This window comes from Manduca sexta, chromosome 27, assembly GCF_014839805.1.
Source record: "Manduca sexta isolate Smith_Timp_Sample1 chromosome 27, JHU_Msex_v1.0, whole genome shotgun sequence".
NCBI lineage: Eukaryota > Metazoa > Arthropoda > Insecta > Lepidoptera > Sphingidae > Manduca > Manduca sexta.
In genome coordinates, this window is record NC_051141.1 from 8,983,807 (window position 1) to 9,000,276 (window position 16,470).

The 16,470-nt window shown below is 36.9% G+C and overlaps 1 protein-coding gene across 7 annotated transcripts in view; it reads left to right on the forward strand.

The window, feature by feature from the left end:
• LOC115449428 (potassium voltage-gated channel protein Shaker) overlaps nt 1–16,470 on the forward strand; it is a 329,332-nt gene that overhangs the window by 23,563 nt on the left and 289,299 nt on the right. For 6 of the 7 annotated variants that reach the window (XR_005113200.1, XR_005113199.1, XM_037443933.1 and 3 more), the window contains exon 1: nt 9,205–9,927. The exons of the other annotated variant lie outside the window; for it this stretch is intronic. Coding sequence is in view for 4 of the 6 variants with exons in the window: in XM_037443933.1 (XP_037299830.1) it covers nt 9,731–9,927 (197 nt within the window). In the remaining 2 variants the exon portion in view is untranslated. Of the gene's footprint in view, nt 1–9,204; nt 9,928–16,470 lie in introns of those variants that run through there. 7 annotated transcript variants of the gene reach the window in all.

Below are 16,470 nucleotides of genomic sequence, written 5' to 3' on the forward strand. Positions count from 1 at the left end.
AAAGCTGCTTAGTCTACAAGTTTAATATAAATAATCTGGTCCTGTTGCTGGGCCAATAAAAATAACAAATAGTTTTAAGATATATTTTGTAAGGATAGCTGATGATATTAATAATCGAATATATTCGTTATGTAATCAAGCGAATTTTCCCGCAAAGGTAAAATTTTATGCATTACGTATTAGACGAATTTATTGAATACTAGCTTCCGCCCGCAGCTTCGCACGCGTGGATTTCGGACTTCAAAAATGGAGCCGGTCGCTAATGTTCGAGAATGTTCGTTTTACGAAGCTACTCGCTAGGTTATTCGCTAGCCTCTAGGTGCCAAGCAAGCCGCCTGCCTGTGCGTTCGCGACCTTATATATATACAAAAATAATCCTTATAGCATGATTCAGTATTCACGCGTGATGGCTTATTATTAGCGTATTTCATGTATAATTTTCTATACCGATTTCTATGATTCTTTTTTATGGAATATTTAATAATGTTAACTTTTTTAATTAAGGATGATTGAGAGTGTTATAAACGTAAGAGTAGACAAATATAATGAGAAAGCTTCGAACTGCTAAGCTATCGGGAGTTACACGTGTTATTGTGAGTCAACCATAAAAGATAGACATATGCTGTCGTGGGATATTTTTTACATAATTTTAAGGAGAACATTTCCGTCATACATGATTTCTGTGTAGCTTTAACCATTAAGGTTGCACACGCGACGGAAGCTTAAAAAATGGAGTAACTTCTCCCGTTTTTCCAACATTTCCCTTCACTGCTCTGCTCCTATTAATTGTAGCGTGATGAAAAGTATACTATAACCAGCACAGGAGTATGAAAAATAATTGAACCAAGTTTCGTTAAAATCCGTCGAGTAGTTTTTGTTTCTATAACGGTTATACAGACAGACAGACAGACAGACAAAAATTTTACTAATTGCATTTTTGGTATCAGTATCGATCCCTAATCACCCCGTGATAGTTATTATTTTGGAAATATATTTCATGTACAGAATTGACCTCTCTACAGATTTATTATAAGTATAGATAAAATAGTTTCATAATCGTTTATATTTTTGTATTCGCCATTTTAAATTGTCTTCACTATCAAGATTCTAGTAACTGCCGAATTACAACCATGTAGCCCACGTGGCGTCGGCGAAAAGCCAAATTCTTTTTGAAGAATAAATAAAAGTTGAAACAACTGGTTCAAGGGCTCGCATAGCATGTAGGGTACTCCGAGCTGGTACAAGCAGACGACTGATAGCGAAAGCGCAGTTTTGGCAACGTGGCTCGCCCATTTGTTTATTGTGTACGCGAGTTTATTGAAAATTGGCACAAAATAATGTTATGTTTACAACGCATCTGATAATAATTTAGCCATTTTTATAGTTATTCCGTGATTTTATGGAAGTATTATGTTTTGCCTATTTTCAATTTACTCATCCCTGTTTCACATTACTCGTTGTGACTGACTTATGTCTTTCTCTGCATGTGGGTAGAACATTTCCAGTTCAGTGTCAAGGTCGATTCAATATATTTAGCTATTATTATCAATGATCTTTTTCTTCTGTTTTAAGTTCATATCAAATGTAATGTTTAAACAAAAATTTTAAATTAAAAGGTAATAAGCAGACGGTGTCATTGCTATTGGACGAGCTATACACCAACTTATATACGATTACTAAATAGTAATCAATTCTAATTGTGATTTATTTAAATTAATTTTGCGAGTGTGATTACCCCGAATTGGGGCCATCTCTCCGGCTCCGGAAATTATAGTCGACTTTTGACGTGACGACTCTACGGATACCAGCCGTGGTTGGGACAGTTGTGACTATTGTCACCAACTCAACCGACATCCAGCTAAGCCGAGCCGTACCTACCATCTACTCGTGTCCGCTTCGATTGTAAAGGACAGTGGTTTTTGATTGGAAAGACTTTTATACGTTCGTTTCGGGAATGTACATAACTCACGCCCAACTAAGTTGATTTATGTAAATGATATTGTGTTGCCTTATTACAACTAATTATTTTTCTTTTTGCATTCTGTCGGCAAAAAGGTGACATTGGCAAAAAAGTAATACAATTATATAAAAATAAATTAATAATATAATGAATGAATTAATTAATGAAGCGAATTATGATAACTAGTTATATTGCTTCCTGCCATATTATAATTACAAATTCTTATATTTATTGCAAGGTAATTAATTCTATACAGGTATTCATATGCACACAAATACCGAATAAGCGCATACTAAACTGCCGATGTATCAAAACATGAGCTAGTTAAAACTCTCTCCTGATAGGGCTTATTGTGTGGAATCCCAAAGCCGAGTGCACTCTGCGGCACACGCACCTAACCATAACAAGCCTTACATGTGTTTCCACTTACATCCACACAGTTTCACTCATTTAACCTGTTAGTGAAATTTTTCTCTACATTATTTTAGCCTTACGAACTGCTCAATATAGGAATTTTGTTATGTTAGATGTAGCAAAAAAAATGATTTTGATAAATAAATGATGAAAAACATGATCTTTGTTTGCGTTTAGCAGTTAAAAAACATAGGAGGTTATCAATTACGCAACAATGACCTTTACTGTGTTCTTTTTGATTTGCCTTTAACACTACTAGAGCAACCTGAAATAATTAGTAAAACAAACGACCCGCATACGCAGGCGAGGAATGTTTAGAACACATACAAAAAATATTAAAGAAGTAATTTGTGCCTTTGCAGTCGAGGAAAATAAATATTGCCATAGCGCAGACTATATTTGATACTTTTCTTGCTGAGCCCGGAGCTTGATTGTGAAAGTATTTATTTTGCTTTATATTATTAACTGTCAATTAATTTTATAAAAGTTCTTTGGTTTGTGTAATGCGATGATTACGGTAAATATGGAAATATTGAAATGTATTAAGGATAGACAGGAAAATTTTGGTTATATTCCGAGAGATTACTTTCTAAGTACATTCATCTGCAAAATATGTTTGTTGGTTTTTCTTAGATCAACTAACGGGTAAGTAGTATGTACTACGTTTTTAACCGAGTTCAAAAAAGGAGTAGGTTCTCAATTCGACTGTATGTTTTTTTTCTTTTGTGGTTTGATACGCGATTACTTTATTACGATTTTCAAAATTTCTTTTTTTGTTCAAATGGAGATATTTCTGAAGTGGTCCCATAGTCACCAAGTCAGGATATGATGATTGCGTGGAGAAATCGCGAGCAACCATAAATTTTTATAGACCCACACATCGTATTTCGCAAATTTTATGAAGTAACCTAAGCATTTGTGTATGGTTATCATTATCTTATGTAAGTAGCTGAGCTGATGATTTAAGGTACACCTCCTTAACAGTAAGGTATTACTAGAAAAGGCTCCGACTGATTTAGTAAATTCTTTTTACGTTTGAAAGGGCCTTTGCTATTGTGTCTCATGATTATTATTACATAAGATAGAAACAAAATTAAACTTTTTAACAAAAATTAACACCGCCTTTAAAATTGGTAACCAGTATATAGGTAAAATTAAATTATTTTTTGGTTTTTAGTGGTTTTTGAAGGCGCTTTTATTTTTGGTAAAAGTTTTTTAAATTTATGATAGGCCTTATGACAGCTGTGATAGGAACGTGTCTGGAGTTGAGAGCATGTTAAAAATAAATCTTAAATCAATAACTTAAAACCCGAGGTAGTAAAAGGAATATTACTATTATTAAAGTTGCACCAAAAATATGATATTTCGTCCCGTACACTGTATCATCCAAAGATAAGAAACTTTATAGGCGTGATTTCAATAACAGTTATATACTTATCACATGCCTTTTTGTGTCGCGGAGAAAGTACCTTATTACTACCGTCCAGCCTTTATTAGATGGCGACTGAGCGGTTATGTTGGGGTAACCGTGCTTTACGGGCCGGCGTTGAGCCGCCCGGATTTGATGTTGGCCTTCGAGCGACCACCGGGCCGAGTCCCTAACACTGTACGCACCCTACGCACGGCCTACCAACTAAAACTCCGCGGTGGCCCTCTTCGGCGCATTTGGGACGGCTGCGGGCTTCCTCCGACGTAGTGTCTAAGTCTTCGTCCACAGCCGTCCCCGCGAGGTGCAGCCTAATGCGGCCCGTCTCCTTTGGGCTCAGAAGCCCCCACGCACTGAAGGACGCTGTCGGCGTCAACGGCAGCATGACAACTACCTTGCACGCTGCCGTCCATCCCGGGGGACACTCGAATATGCAAAAGCGTACGATGTACGCTAAGGGCGGAGAGCGGCTATGTACAGTCCCCTGCTGCCCGCCTACGACCCCCCGATGGCCTCTATTAATCGCCTCTTACGACAGACAGGGGATACCGTGGTGGAATTCTCCAAACGCTCCCAATCCACAGGGCGGGTATATCACATGCCTAACAATAGTAGGTAGTTACTGTTAAGTGGTCTCCAATATCAACATCATAGATGAGTTACCGACCTTAACGGAATGATTACGAAGAGTTAAAAATACATTGTTTTATGCTTTTGCAGATACTTTTAACGAGTAAATACAGTGTGTAACATCATTATAGCGCTGAAACATATTTAGGGTTTTATAGCAAGTTAAAAATATAGGTGGGACTCGTGGTAAGCCGATCAGCACAAAGCGCGGCGCAGTCGTCTCTGGTCGCCTTACTTGCTCGGTGACGGTGTTACAAAGACCTGGTTTTCATACAAGCTTATGCAAAATGTATGTAATGGAAACGTGTCAGACCTTTGGGGAAATTGGGCAGTTGGTACTTTGTTGGGCCGGTAAATTCACTGTCTGAAACATAAAAGCTTATCGCTGGCACGCATATTATTACAATGTGTCATGTTAATTTTTATTTATGTTGGAACAATGAGATTTGAAATAAATCATGTTGAGAAATATGAAAAAAGACATAATTTATTATGTCTTTTTTATCATGATTTGTTTCAAATCTCATTTCTAAGCTATATAGCTACGATATACCTACTCCGTCGCAGTAATAGTGAAGCAGTTCATTTCACTATGAAAAATCTCTAAACCCACCGACAATATATACGATGCAATATTTTAGGGCTTCCAGCTTAGGTGTATGCGCGCCCTTGAATGTAGGTGCATAAGAGTATACTAAGTGGGCTTCGATAAACTTCGTGTTGTCGACTTCAGAATTAACTCATAGTGACCAAGGAGCCATTTGTTTCAGCACAAATCAATATAATACATTCTTAAATACTTTGGTATAATTAGGAAGAAATGCTATTAATAAAAACTTTAGTAACTTTCAGGACTAATAATTGTACAAATGTGAGCAAATTTCATTGACAATTTCACAAAAATGTAGTAATTAATAAACATGGTCATGTCTGACTCTCGGTACACATAAAACAACAACATTTCATAACAATGCATATAAAAGCAATATTGTACCACAGAACATTTTATTTAATTACTCTTTGTTACTACGTTTCGTCTGGTCAGGGAAATTTCTAGAAAACCAGACAATATTTCCACAAAGGACATACTGAAATTTTCTTTGATGTTACCTAAGTATTCATCAAAGCGGTGGTATATCATGTACCTAGAATTTCATGGTAAGTCGTTAATTATATGACAATTTTTTTCCATTACTTTGCGCAGCATGACTTAATGATATACGATATTACAGGTACTTTATAGATCCTCTTTCAATATGAAATATAATACTCAGAGATACCGTTACAATTTGTGAAAGAAATGAAAAGATACTAAAAGATTTAAGATAAATACACTAATATTATGAAGCGGAAAAGTTTGTAAGTTTGTTTGTTTGTCCCATACAAATCTCTGGAACGAAGAACTAACTTTTGAAAACTTTTTCATTAGCAGGAAGCTACATTACTCCTGAGTGTTACAGGCTATTTTTTACTCCGCAAAATATATATCTCGGAAAAAAGTTTTTCCACACAGGTAGAGCTGCTGGCAATAGCTAGTGTTTAATATGCAGGCGTAGATACGCGAAACGCTTAAGACGTCGAAAGAATCAATAATATTTTTTTTCAATACTTGATAGAAAGCTACATCTCTGAGTACTAAAAGACTAACATCAGATGTAACCGCGAGCAGAAGTTGTAGACCAAAGACTTATTTATGAAAAAGTATAACTTTAACAGAATAAACGTAAAACACTTTTAACGGATGAGCGAAATCGATCATCTTGTCTTAAGAGGATCAAAGCGTTTGTTTAAGTAACACAACATTGTTAAAACTTGAGCTTACTCGCAAACCCTGTAATTAAGTGCACGCTATCGGAAGCATACATATCTGTGTTTAGTCTTCAATCATATTGTCTGCGTGGACAAATCAGTGTTAGTGATTGATGTAGTTTGTTAACTCTAACATACTTAGGTTATACGCGATTTAATATTTTTTTCTTGGAGAGCTGCCGTGATTATCACCGGGGCTACTCTGCTAACGGGTATAGGCGATCACACTGAGGGTGACAGCGGTTGGTACGCTGGCGACCCACGGTCCCTCTAGGAAAGATGGAGGGGAAATGTTCACGAACCCTTATAGTCCTCAATATATATTTACAAACATGAGGTATACACACTGAACTGCGTGCCTAGGATCGCGGCAAATATGCCCCCATGCATGGGCATGCATTTGGTGTGGAGACCAAGCGCACAAGAATTGCCTCTGGGGCGATTTACAAGTGCGAAAAGTTCTAATTATTGGTGGACAACTGTCCACCAATAATTAGAACTTTTCTTTACATTTTATAGTCTAGTATTTATGATTACTTGGTAAAGCGTCTACGCATATGTGCTTTGTATTGAGTAATACATTATAGCCCTTTTACATCGATTTGAGCAGAAGTTGACCATCGTGTGGTTGACGTCAAGGCGGTCGTAAAACTAACCCAAATACTTTCGGCATGCTTGAACAGTATGTTGCACCGACCCCCCATCGGGGTACTTTGAATGCAGGTGGTAGAAGCTAGTCCAGTCCGCTTTTCCATGCGTCATTATAATAAGTAATAAAATTCTCATGTTGGCATAGATAGCCTTTTTTTGTATTACGAACAGTTATTTCTGCTTGTATATTGGTGTTGTATTTTTAATCTTTGTTTTAACTATAGCTATTTACAGAACCATTCGAATATTAAGTATTATCACAAACATTTTTTAACCCTTAATGTCCAAAAAACCAAATTTATTGCCTTTTCCAAGACAGCCACTTCGAGCCCGCCCCAAGACTTTGTTTTAAAATTACACAATTGCTGCCCTTATGTCCCTAAATCAGTCGCCACGTGTAATTGTAGCTTTGTCAGTCGCACACCAAAAATAAAATATCTTGGTGTCATAGTGGATGAAAACTTAAACTATAAACCGCACATAGCAGACCTCTCCGGGCGTCTAAGAAAGTTAATACATGTCATGAGGAAACTCAGAGACTGCTCTTCGCTGGATGTCTTAAAATTAGTATATGTTTCTTTATGCCAACCTATCATTCAATACTGTATTACAGTCTGGGGCTCAGCTGGAAAAAGCTTCCTCATTCAAGCAGAGAGAGCTCGGAGGGCACTAATAAAAGTTATGCTTAGGAAGGCCTTTCGCTTTCCCACCGATGATCTCTATAATGTCTTCCCGGTGCTAAGAGTCCGGCACTTGTTCGTATTAAATGCCACACTCAAAACACATCGCCAAGTTAAGTGCCGTTCTGACTATGGTGAATTGACGGCTAGGCGAACGTATAGATTCCCACTAACGATTACCAAGTCTCAGTTGGCTAGACGCTGTCCGAGTTTCTCACTGCCTTATATCTACAATAAAATTATTAGAAACTGTGATATAAAAGGCAAAAGTAACTTTGCTTGCAAAAAAATTGTAAAAAAATGGTTACTTCAACTGTCATATGCTGATGTTGAAAAGCTGCTAGAGTAAGACCGAGCTCACTCTGGACACACACACTCTCTCTCACACACACACACACACACACACACACACACACACACTCACATGCTCACATAATTCCTCTCACGCCAACCACTCTCTCATCACTAAGTAATAACTAACTAGCCTTAAAGTAATAAATTTATGAATACTACTACCAAAAAAACTATGTTGCACTTCATCTTAGTATTAATTTTCTTTTGTTTTGTAAATATTCCCCTGTTACTCCGTACCCATGAAACCCAAAATACAGGTCTCACCACCTAGTTTGGGTCTCGCTGTAATTCATTTCTAGTACTACTAAGGTAATTGTAATATTGTATAAGATGAACTTATTGTAAAAACTGTTGTGTTTGGCAAATAAATAAATAAATAAATAAAAATAAATAAATAAATTTATAATATTGCTGTAAGTAAGTAATGTTTGTATTTCCATTATTATATAACAAACAATTTAGTCATCTTAAACTGTACTTACTATTTTATTACCTATATTTAATAACTTATATAGGTAGGAGTAATTACAATCGTAAGACGTTGGTAAAGATAATTTTATTTATGAAACAGGACGAATGCCAATTCATGCAATTATATGCATTGCATGAATAATGATGATGCATGCGATCACAACAAGGTCACAATTTTATCTCATTTTAAGTAAAACTAAAAGAACTAAAACTTTACAGAAACAGTACTCTGATAAATAAGAAAATAAATCCGCCTAAAAATTTTAGTCTGTTACATGCATTCTGGTACAAACAACTGGAATTCCAAACAATATACTGTGATGAGTAATAAAAATACATCTGTGGCAGCACAAACATAGAAAATTGATAGCGCCAACCGTGTTGTGACGTATTCCTACACTTCAAACGCAATTTTATAGCACAAAAAGACAAGATAATTTAAGATGCGGGTGTTTTAATACCTATAAATGTTACGCAGTGCGTCTAATATCAGCCATACGTCTGGCATTGAATAGCTATTCGACTTTCGTAAACTAGATCGAAGCGATCTCGGCGACCTTGAGCCCGTCGCACTCTTACAACTGCCGGTGAACTCGCATCCGCAACAGCCGGGTATAGTAATTTCGGCTTTTGGTGTTCATCACAAATGTAAAAAGGTCGAAAATTTGGCTCAGGACAATAGCGTGTTCAGGTAGTCCAGGGCGGCTTTGCGAGAGGCGGGCGGCAGCGGCGCGGCAGGGGCTAGCGGGGGACGACAGCGGTGGCGGCGGCGGCGGCGGGAGGGTGCAATGCCAACGAAGCCTCCGCGACACTCGCGCGTCCGCCGTCGCCGCGCACCTACGTCCGCGCGCCCGGTACGAGCCCGTTACGTAACGCCATCCGTCCCCGACATCTGTTGAGTCCACCCAGCTCGCGGCACGCTTCCACCGCTGACCATACCGCGCGCACAGTCATGCCGCCCGCCGCGAGCACCGCAACAGATGCCGTCGCCATGGCTACCGTAGAACATCCCAACGGCAACACGTAACATGCACACCGAACATCGACTGCCAATACATTCCTGCCAAATTATATAAGTTTAGTCTTAAGAGTAGATAATATCGATGCTTATCGCTTGCGATGTGCGAGGTACGCGCGCGAAGATTGCTAACATCACCGTCCATCGCTTTGCGATCGCTTCCGCCATTTCGAGAACCTCTAACGTACGTTTGAAAAGTTCCGTACGTGTCAGATCCGAGACGCGACGACGTCATATCGCCCGCCGGGTGCTCTGTCTCCAAGATTCGCGACAACATCAGTTCGTGGGTGCTGTGGTGGCGTCAACGCCATCTTCGGATGGGCGCACCGCAGACACCAAAACCTATCGAGGAGGATGAGTGCGTGCCGCGCGTGGCCGTGGTAGACGCGATCCGCGAGGCTCAACAAGAGCGCAAGCTGGAGCGACGTCGGGCTGCCGGTGGGCCGAGGCGACGGGGCCTCGAAAACGAACTCGAGGGCGAGCGGAGGCGCCCACGACGTAAGCCCAGGAAAAGGTGAGTCTTTACTATCAGACTCTACGTCGTATAATTATATTTACGGTTAAATTGACCAATTTTTTGTCTTTATCTGTCGGCCATTTACGATCTCTTAGTAGGCGACAATAGCAATATTAAGTAATTTTCGTCTTTAATTCTGTTAATTACAAACTTTTATAACTTCGTTTTTAGCGCATAAAAGAGAATTACGTTTAATAATTCCTTTACCTTTCACACATTTTCTTTTCTAACTTCTATAAATGCCATATCGTGAATCATACCTGTATTTTTTACTTGATTAGATAATATTTTCCATGGACCGATCTCCGTTTGTGGGATGCAATAACTCGATATGATGTATACACTATAGATATATATTAAAGAGACATACGTACCTCCCGCATTGAACAAGTTTTCACGTTTTCATCCCATCTGTTCTTTTAACAAGAAAAAAAGTTTTTTTTTCGGTTATTCGTTCTTTTGCATGAGTCGTTAGCAGCAATAATTAAAACTTTGAATGCTCCAATAAAACATCACAATAGAAGTTAAACGAATTAATTTCGAAGTTCAATTAAAAATGAAACGTTATTTACAAAAGCATTAAAAATGATATCAATAGTCGTCCCATTTTGCATCCAAACAATATTGACACTAAGAATACAGGCCGAGAAAAAATATTATTTTATCGTTTACAATAACGTCCGTACCTCCGTTATTTTCTGGAATTGCATTATGTATAGTATAAATACCCGTAATACATTGTCTGCTAGACAGAAGGGGAAACATTAAAACAAAGTATGAGACATGGCAACGGGTGTACGTAAACTTTGTAAACCTAATAAAAACTTGCTTATAATCTGGTGCGTCAACATTTTCAGACGTTTTCTTATTTTAAAACTAAACTTATTTTGGGGTTTTACTATGTTGCAGATATTTCATAAAAAATAAATTGAAATATACGTAGCACACAAACCTAAAACAAATTGTAGTGTTTCGAAGTGTTCCTCCGATAAGACGGTTACACACGCGCTGCGTCAAGGACGAGCGTTCTGTACTAGGCCTCGAAAGTTAATTCTTTTGTAGACATTTTTCTTCATTTTATTTATAGATTAATATACCAGCGTGTAACTAAGGTGCTTTATTTGTTGTTTTGTAATCTTTTTTAAGTTCAATTTAATATTATTTCTAGCATTTTCGACTAATTATAAATAATAAAAATTTTCATGTAACGGTAGTAGTTACGTCAGTTATAAAGTCAGTTTTTTATATTAACATATTATGTTGGATTTACGCACAATAAATAGCGGTCAATTAGTGTGAGGATAAAAATATTTTTAGTTCAGTCGTCATAGATTCAATTAAATTTGTTTTTTCTAGCTATTTTTCCTCAAGAAATCGGAATAGTAAAATAATAACACTTGAGTACTATATTCTGAAACAATTAGTCCTGCTTAGGAAACAGTAGATTTTCTGAAAATAACTTGAGATAGTTTCCGACGATTAGCATGTAGTAGTGGAAAAATAAAACCGATTATAATTGACTATAATTTTTACATAGTCAGGATTTTGTGAAGGCTTGAAATTTCACCGGTCCGTTCGATACATATTGTGTTTGTACATAGCTTTGTGTGAACGTCAGCATAATTTAGTGACCAATTTATTCCTGCGGTTTTTGTGACATTGAACAAAACCGGCGGTCTCACCTTGGGACCGTCGGCCGTTTGCAAATCAGAAGGTTGCCGCAACGGGCCATAATCGATCCGGGTAGCTCGTGTTCGTACCTACCCGCAACTTTTTATTACTCATGGGTAGCGGTGAGCAACTGTGATAAACAATCGGATACAGTCGATGCTTTTCAAATACGACGAATAGAGCGCGTCGTAAGACCTTCATTTTCTTTGTACTATATATATTATTAACTCAGACTCATAATTATTCCATCAAAAGTAAAATTACTTAAAAATCTCAAATTATTATTTTCAAGTGAAAGTTTTTTTTTTGTATCTCACCCTACAGTCAACACTGGGGAAACTTGCGAATGTTCTGGTATCCCCGGCTAAAATACTTCAGGGACCCGGAGGAAAGTTGGGATAACAGGGAAAGAAGGAGGACCTGTCTTAGGTTCGGAGGAAGGGAGAAGGCCATGAAATTTTCGTGAGCCATCATTAGGTCTGAAAGTGAATTGGCAACCATGAAGTATACACGCTCACCAGTGTGTCTAGGACCGCGACAAATAACCCCCCGTGCATGGTCGTTTTGACATTCGGTGTGAAAACTTCAGGTAGGATATCTCCCCTCGCCCCTATCGGGCGAGGGGCGAGCGTAAGTTTCTATTCCACAATAAGATCTTGTCGTGGGTGAATTGCATTATGGGCTTTGGGCTTGGTTAAGGAACATATTATCCTTTTTGAAAAAAAAAAAAACGGAATAACAAATAAGGTATCTGCATGTTACAAATATATATATGTATATAATATTATATTAGGAATCACAAAAACTCCATTATTTAAGTCGATTATTGTTATACTTTCACTAATATAGAACGAAACTTTATCGTAGAGAAACGTCTTAATAATATTCAATATAATTTTAAAAAATATTTTTGGAGATTGTTCTCCTATCCAACTAAGCGAGAAACGCGTCGTAGTACGTCCTCCGTACAAGATTCTTCCATATTTTAGTAACGATTTGGTTTATTGCTTTTACGATCGATCGTTTGCCGGCGGATGATACAAACTCCTTAGAAATAATGTATTGGGCACACAAAGTTCCCAATAATAATAAAGAAACGTTGGTATATTTAACGCAGGCAGGAGTTATGTTGTCTAAATTTCAGTTGTGTTTTTTGATGTGGTCTAGTATGCTAAAATAAATTAAGGAACGAAAATAATAAAGTTCAATTTGTTATTATTTTAGTACATAAGATTATGTGGGCAGCGGCTTTGCCTTGCTATTGCCTATGTCCATTGACGACGGTAACCACTTACCATCAGATAACCTGTTTACTCGTCTGGCTTTAATGGTAATAAAATGTATATTATAATGAATATAGGTATACCCTACATGCCTTAAAACGACTTGAATCCCTAAGTCACGTAATGTGTGCAAAGTTTTACAAAGAATTTCCGGTTTTTGTTGATCTTATTAGTCTCCAATTTCACGCAGTGCCTTATCTTATCCTTGAGGCAGACTCAAGATGTCTCTTTGACTCTACACAATCATTTTAAATATTAATAACTTGTACGATAAAAGGTAAATTAATAAACTAAGGTTACCGAACAACACGGGTAATATTTTTATAGCGTCATTAATGTATGAAAATTACCTGTAAAACATTCCAACTAAAGACAATATAAGTATTTTTAAAAGATATTTTAATAATAAGCGGACATCAGTAACGAATTGCAAATATTGGTAACGTTGTCTTGTAGCATAATATGTTTTTATTTCATGGATCCCAGTAAAGTCTTGTTAAGCTTATTAGTTTGCCGAGCTTTCTAGTAGAGCACTCTCATTATTATAAAGTAGGTATTCGGTCAATATCGACTTTTCGGCATTATGTATAAAAATAAACGATAATCTACTATTTTTTACCAATTAAATACGGTTATTACCATGAATATCATACTATTAAGATTTTTGGACACCTTAATTATACTTTAATATTAATGTTAATCATTCGATTAGTTATATTTTTTTATCCATTGGCAATATTTGATGCGGGAATATGCCAATGGCGAGCAAACTGACTTGAAACTTGGGTGTGAAACCGATGTGTTTGGAAACCTAAATACACATAGCTGTGTACACTCTTACGGTGAAGGGGGATCTCTCGGAAGCCCGCGTGTTGTTGGAATAACAATTACTGTTTTCAATATACTTAAGTCATGTATCTAATAGTCTTGCTATTTTTTGAAGATGTTAATGCGCAGTAACAATATATTTGGCTTTAATCCAGAGTGGACGTTGACCTCTAAGCTTCAGATGTTGATAAAAGAGGTCTTACTTAAGATCCTACAGGGCTTTAAAATGTTAAACGCTACAAAAATAACATTATACATATATAAATTATCAGTTAATTAAACACCGTAAAACTGTCTATTCAGGTAGACAAGCGATGACAACGGTGAAAGATGTCTATCTATCAGAAATAATTACTATAACTGCGCTAACCTGTCATTATGGTTTGTTCGAACCTCAGAACAAGCATAGAAGGAATCTAAATTACCCTCATATACTTATCCTATTTTTTCAAATAGGCCAAAACCGTTGAAAAGAACGAGACAAATATTATGTTGCTAAGGTCGGCTTGCGTACACTTTTAAGTAATCAAATGGATACCTTTGGTCATCTTTATGACGCCGAATTAAAAAGCAAATAAAATGTTAAATGTTCCCACTTGCCAATCTCAAAACAATGTCACAAACGCGCCCACACAATTTAGTTACGTTATACTTCAGCGCGTGCTTTTCAAAAGTAGCTATATGTTGTGTAATATTTTTGTTGTCAATTTTAATAAATACACAATGCTGTTTATGCAAAATATAGCCCTAGGAACAAGCAATGGCCTGCGTTATTGTGGGGTGTAAATCTCATTCTTCTCGTAAAGAAAATGAAACTGAAATCATCAGCTTCCATCGGTGAGTAAACAAAAACCTAATATATTTGCTTAAACCCTGTACATAAGTGCAAAAAGTGTTATTAATTATACTTTATTATACTGTAGTCATATTATAATCTGCTGTTGGCCATTCGATCCAGTCATTATTATGTATTTTTCATTTTTACCAATTTTAGGTAGTCGTCTTCAATGGTGTTGTGCTGCATATTTCATCGATAACATAGATATTAGTATATTTTAGTTTACTATTTTGCATAAATTGCCTTTTACGTTCAATATACGGTGGTGTAGTGGTATAAGCCATTTGGAAACTGTGCGCGAAGGCTGGGGTCGAGGAAGCTATCTGATTTTCATAGTGTGTTTCATTGCAGATTCCCCACAGATGATACTATGAGGCAAAAATGGATCGTTGCCATAGCTCATCCCAATTTGGCATTGGAAAAAACAGCGCCGTTTTTGCTCTAAGCATTTCGACAAAGTTTTATTAACATTGAAATAAGTTATCAAACATTTGTGACATGAATGATACCGCTGTGTTTTAATTTTACTGTCCCATTTTAGTAGTTTCTGTCAAATCCCACCTCTTGGGTATCTTTTAATGTCTAAGAAAGTCAGAAAAGAACAGAAGGCGTACTGGCTTTCTCCTAGACGAAATTCCGGCCGATTTCTTGTTTGTTACTTACAGCGGTTTCCATTCCTTCCGAAATTTCTAACATTTTCTTAATTTAATAATCTAAATACTAAACCATTTTTGTGTGTAGTAAATGATATTTCGGAAGGCATGGAAACTGCTGTAAATAGCAAATGAAAATTGGACAAAATTTAGCTCGAAGAACGCCGGTAGTTTTATAGTTTATTATAATTTAACAGCTTTTTACCGAGTGCTTTTATATACTCAGATTTCTTTTGGTACTTGAATACCAAATCAGGGTTTTGATATCTTTTTTTAGGCTTTATCTAAAATAGCAATTTGCAATGGTTTGTAGTTGACTGACCGAAAAGTGTTTATTTTAGCAGGTCTGTGAATTTACCGGAGCCGACAGACAAAGCATCTATCAATATCGATAAGATATCAGAAGGGATCGCAACACAAACGAAATTTCTTGCTGTCTAAGACAGAGTACACTCAAATGTCATAATGTTACTTCTATGCTTGTCATTGTTCTGAGGTTCGAACACGTAATTGTTAAATTTATAATTGTTAAATTTTAAAGTATTGATAAAAAAATAGTTCTGAGACAGCTATTTTTAGAATGGCGCTAGGTGTTAAAATGAACTTATGCTTCTAAAATTTCTTGTCATTATTGAGTGCCTGCACTGTTCCAAAAATCTTTACTGTTGTTTTGAACTCAATTTATCTTTCACATGACTCAGACACCGCAAGTGGAAACTTTGTTGACGTCTTGATTTTCTTTGGCTTCACTCTTCATTTCACTCTGTTGTATAGTCTCGAAATCCCGGCACCTCGCTGCATTTTGTTACTAGGATGTCTCGTGCAGCGGGCCTTAAAGAATGTCGAGTTCAAGGTTTCCCGAACTTTACCTGCAACTCTAATTATGCGGTGAAGGCCTAGTTGTTCATATATTTAATAGACTATACAAAATTAAACAAATCATCACTCTCCTTCAGTATTTAATTGTAAAACCAAAAAAGTAGCAATTTACAATAATTTGAATTGCTTATTGTACTAGAAGTTTATTTAACACCAAAATTACGTTAACACATTTGCCTATCGTAATTATAACACTTCAAAGATCTGCAATCACGTCGCGTGTATCGAAAAGGAAGTAAAATTAATAACATAAAATAATGTAACCGACGCGTGACAGCACTGCGATTTTTGCGTCGACTTCAAACTTTGTAACGAAAGCGTGGTCTCGTTTGACATTAATTAAAGTGTGACGTCACTTTGTATCCACTGACGTGAATGGAAACGGAGG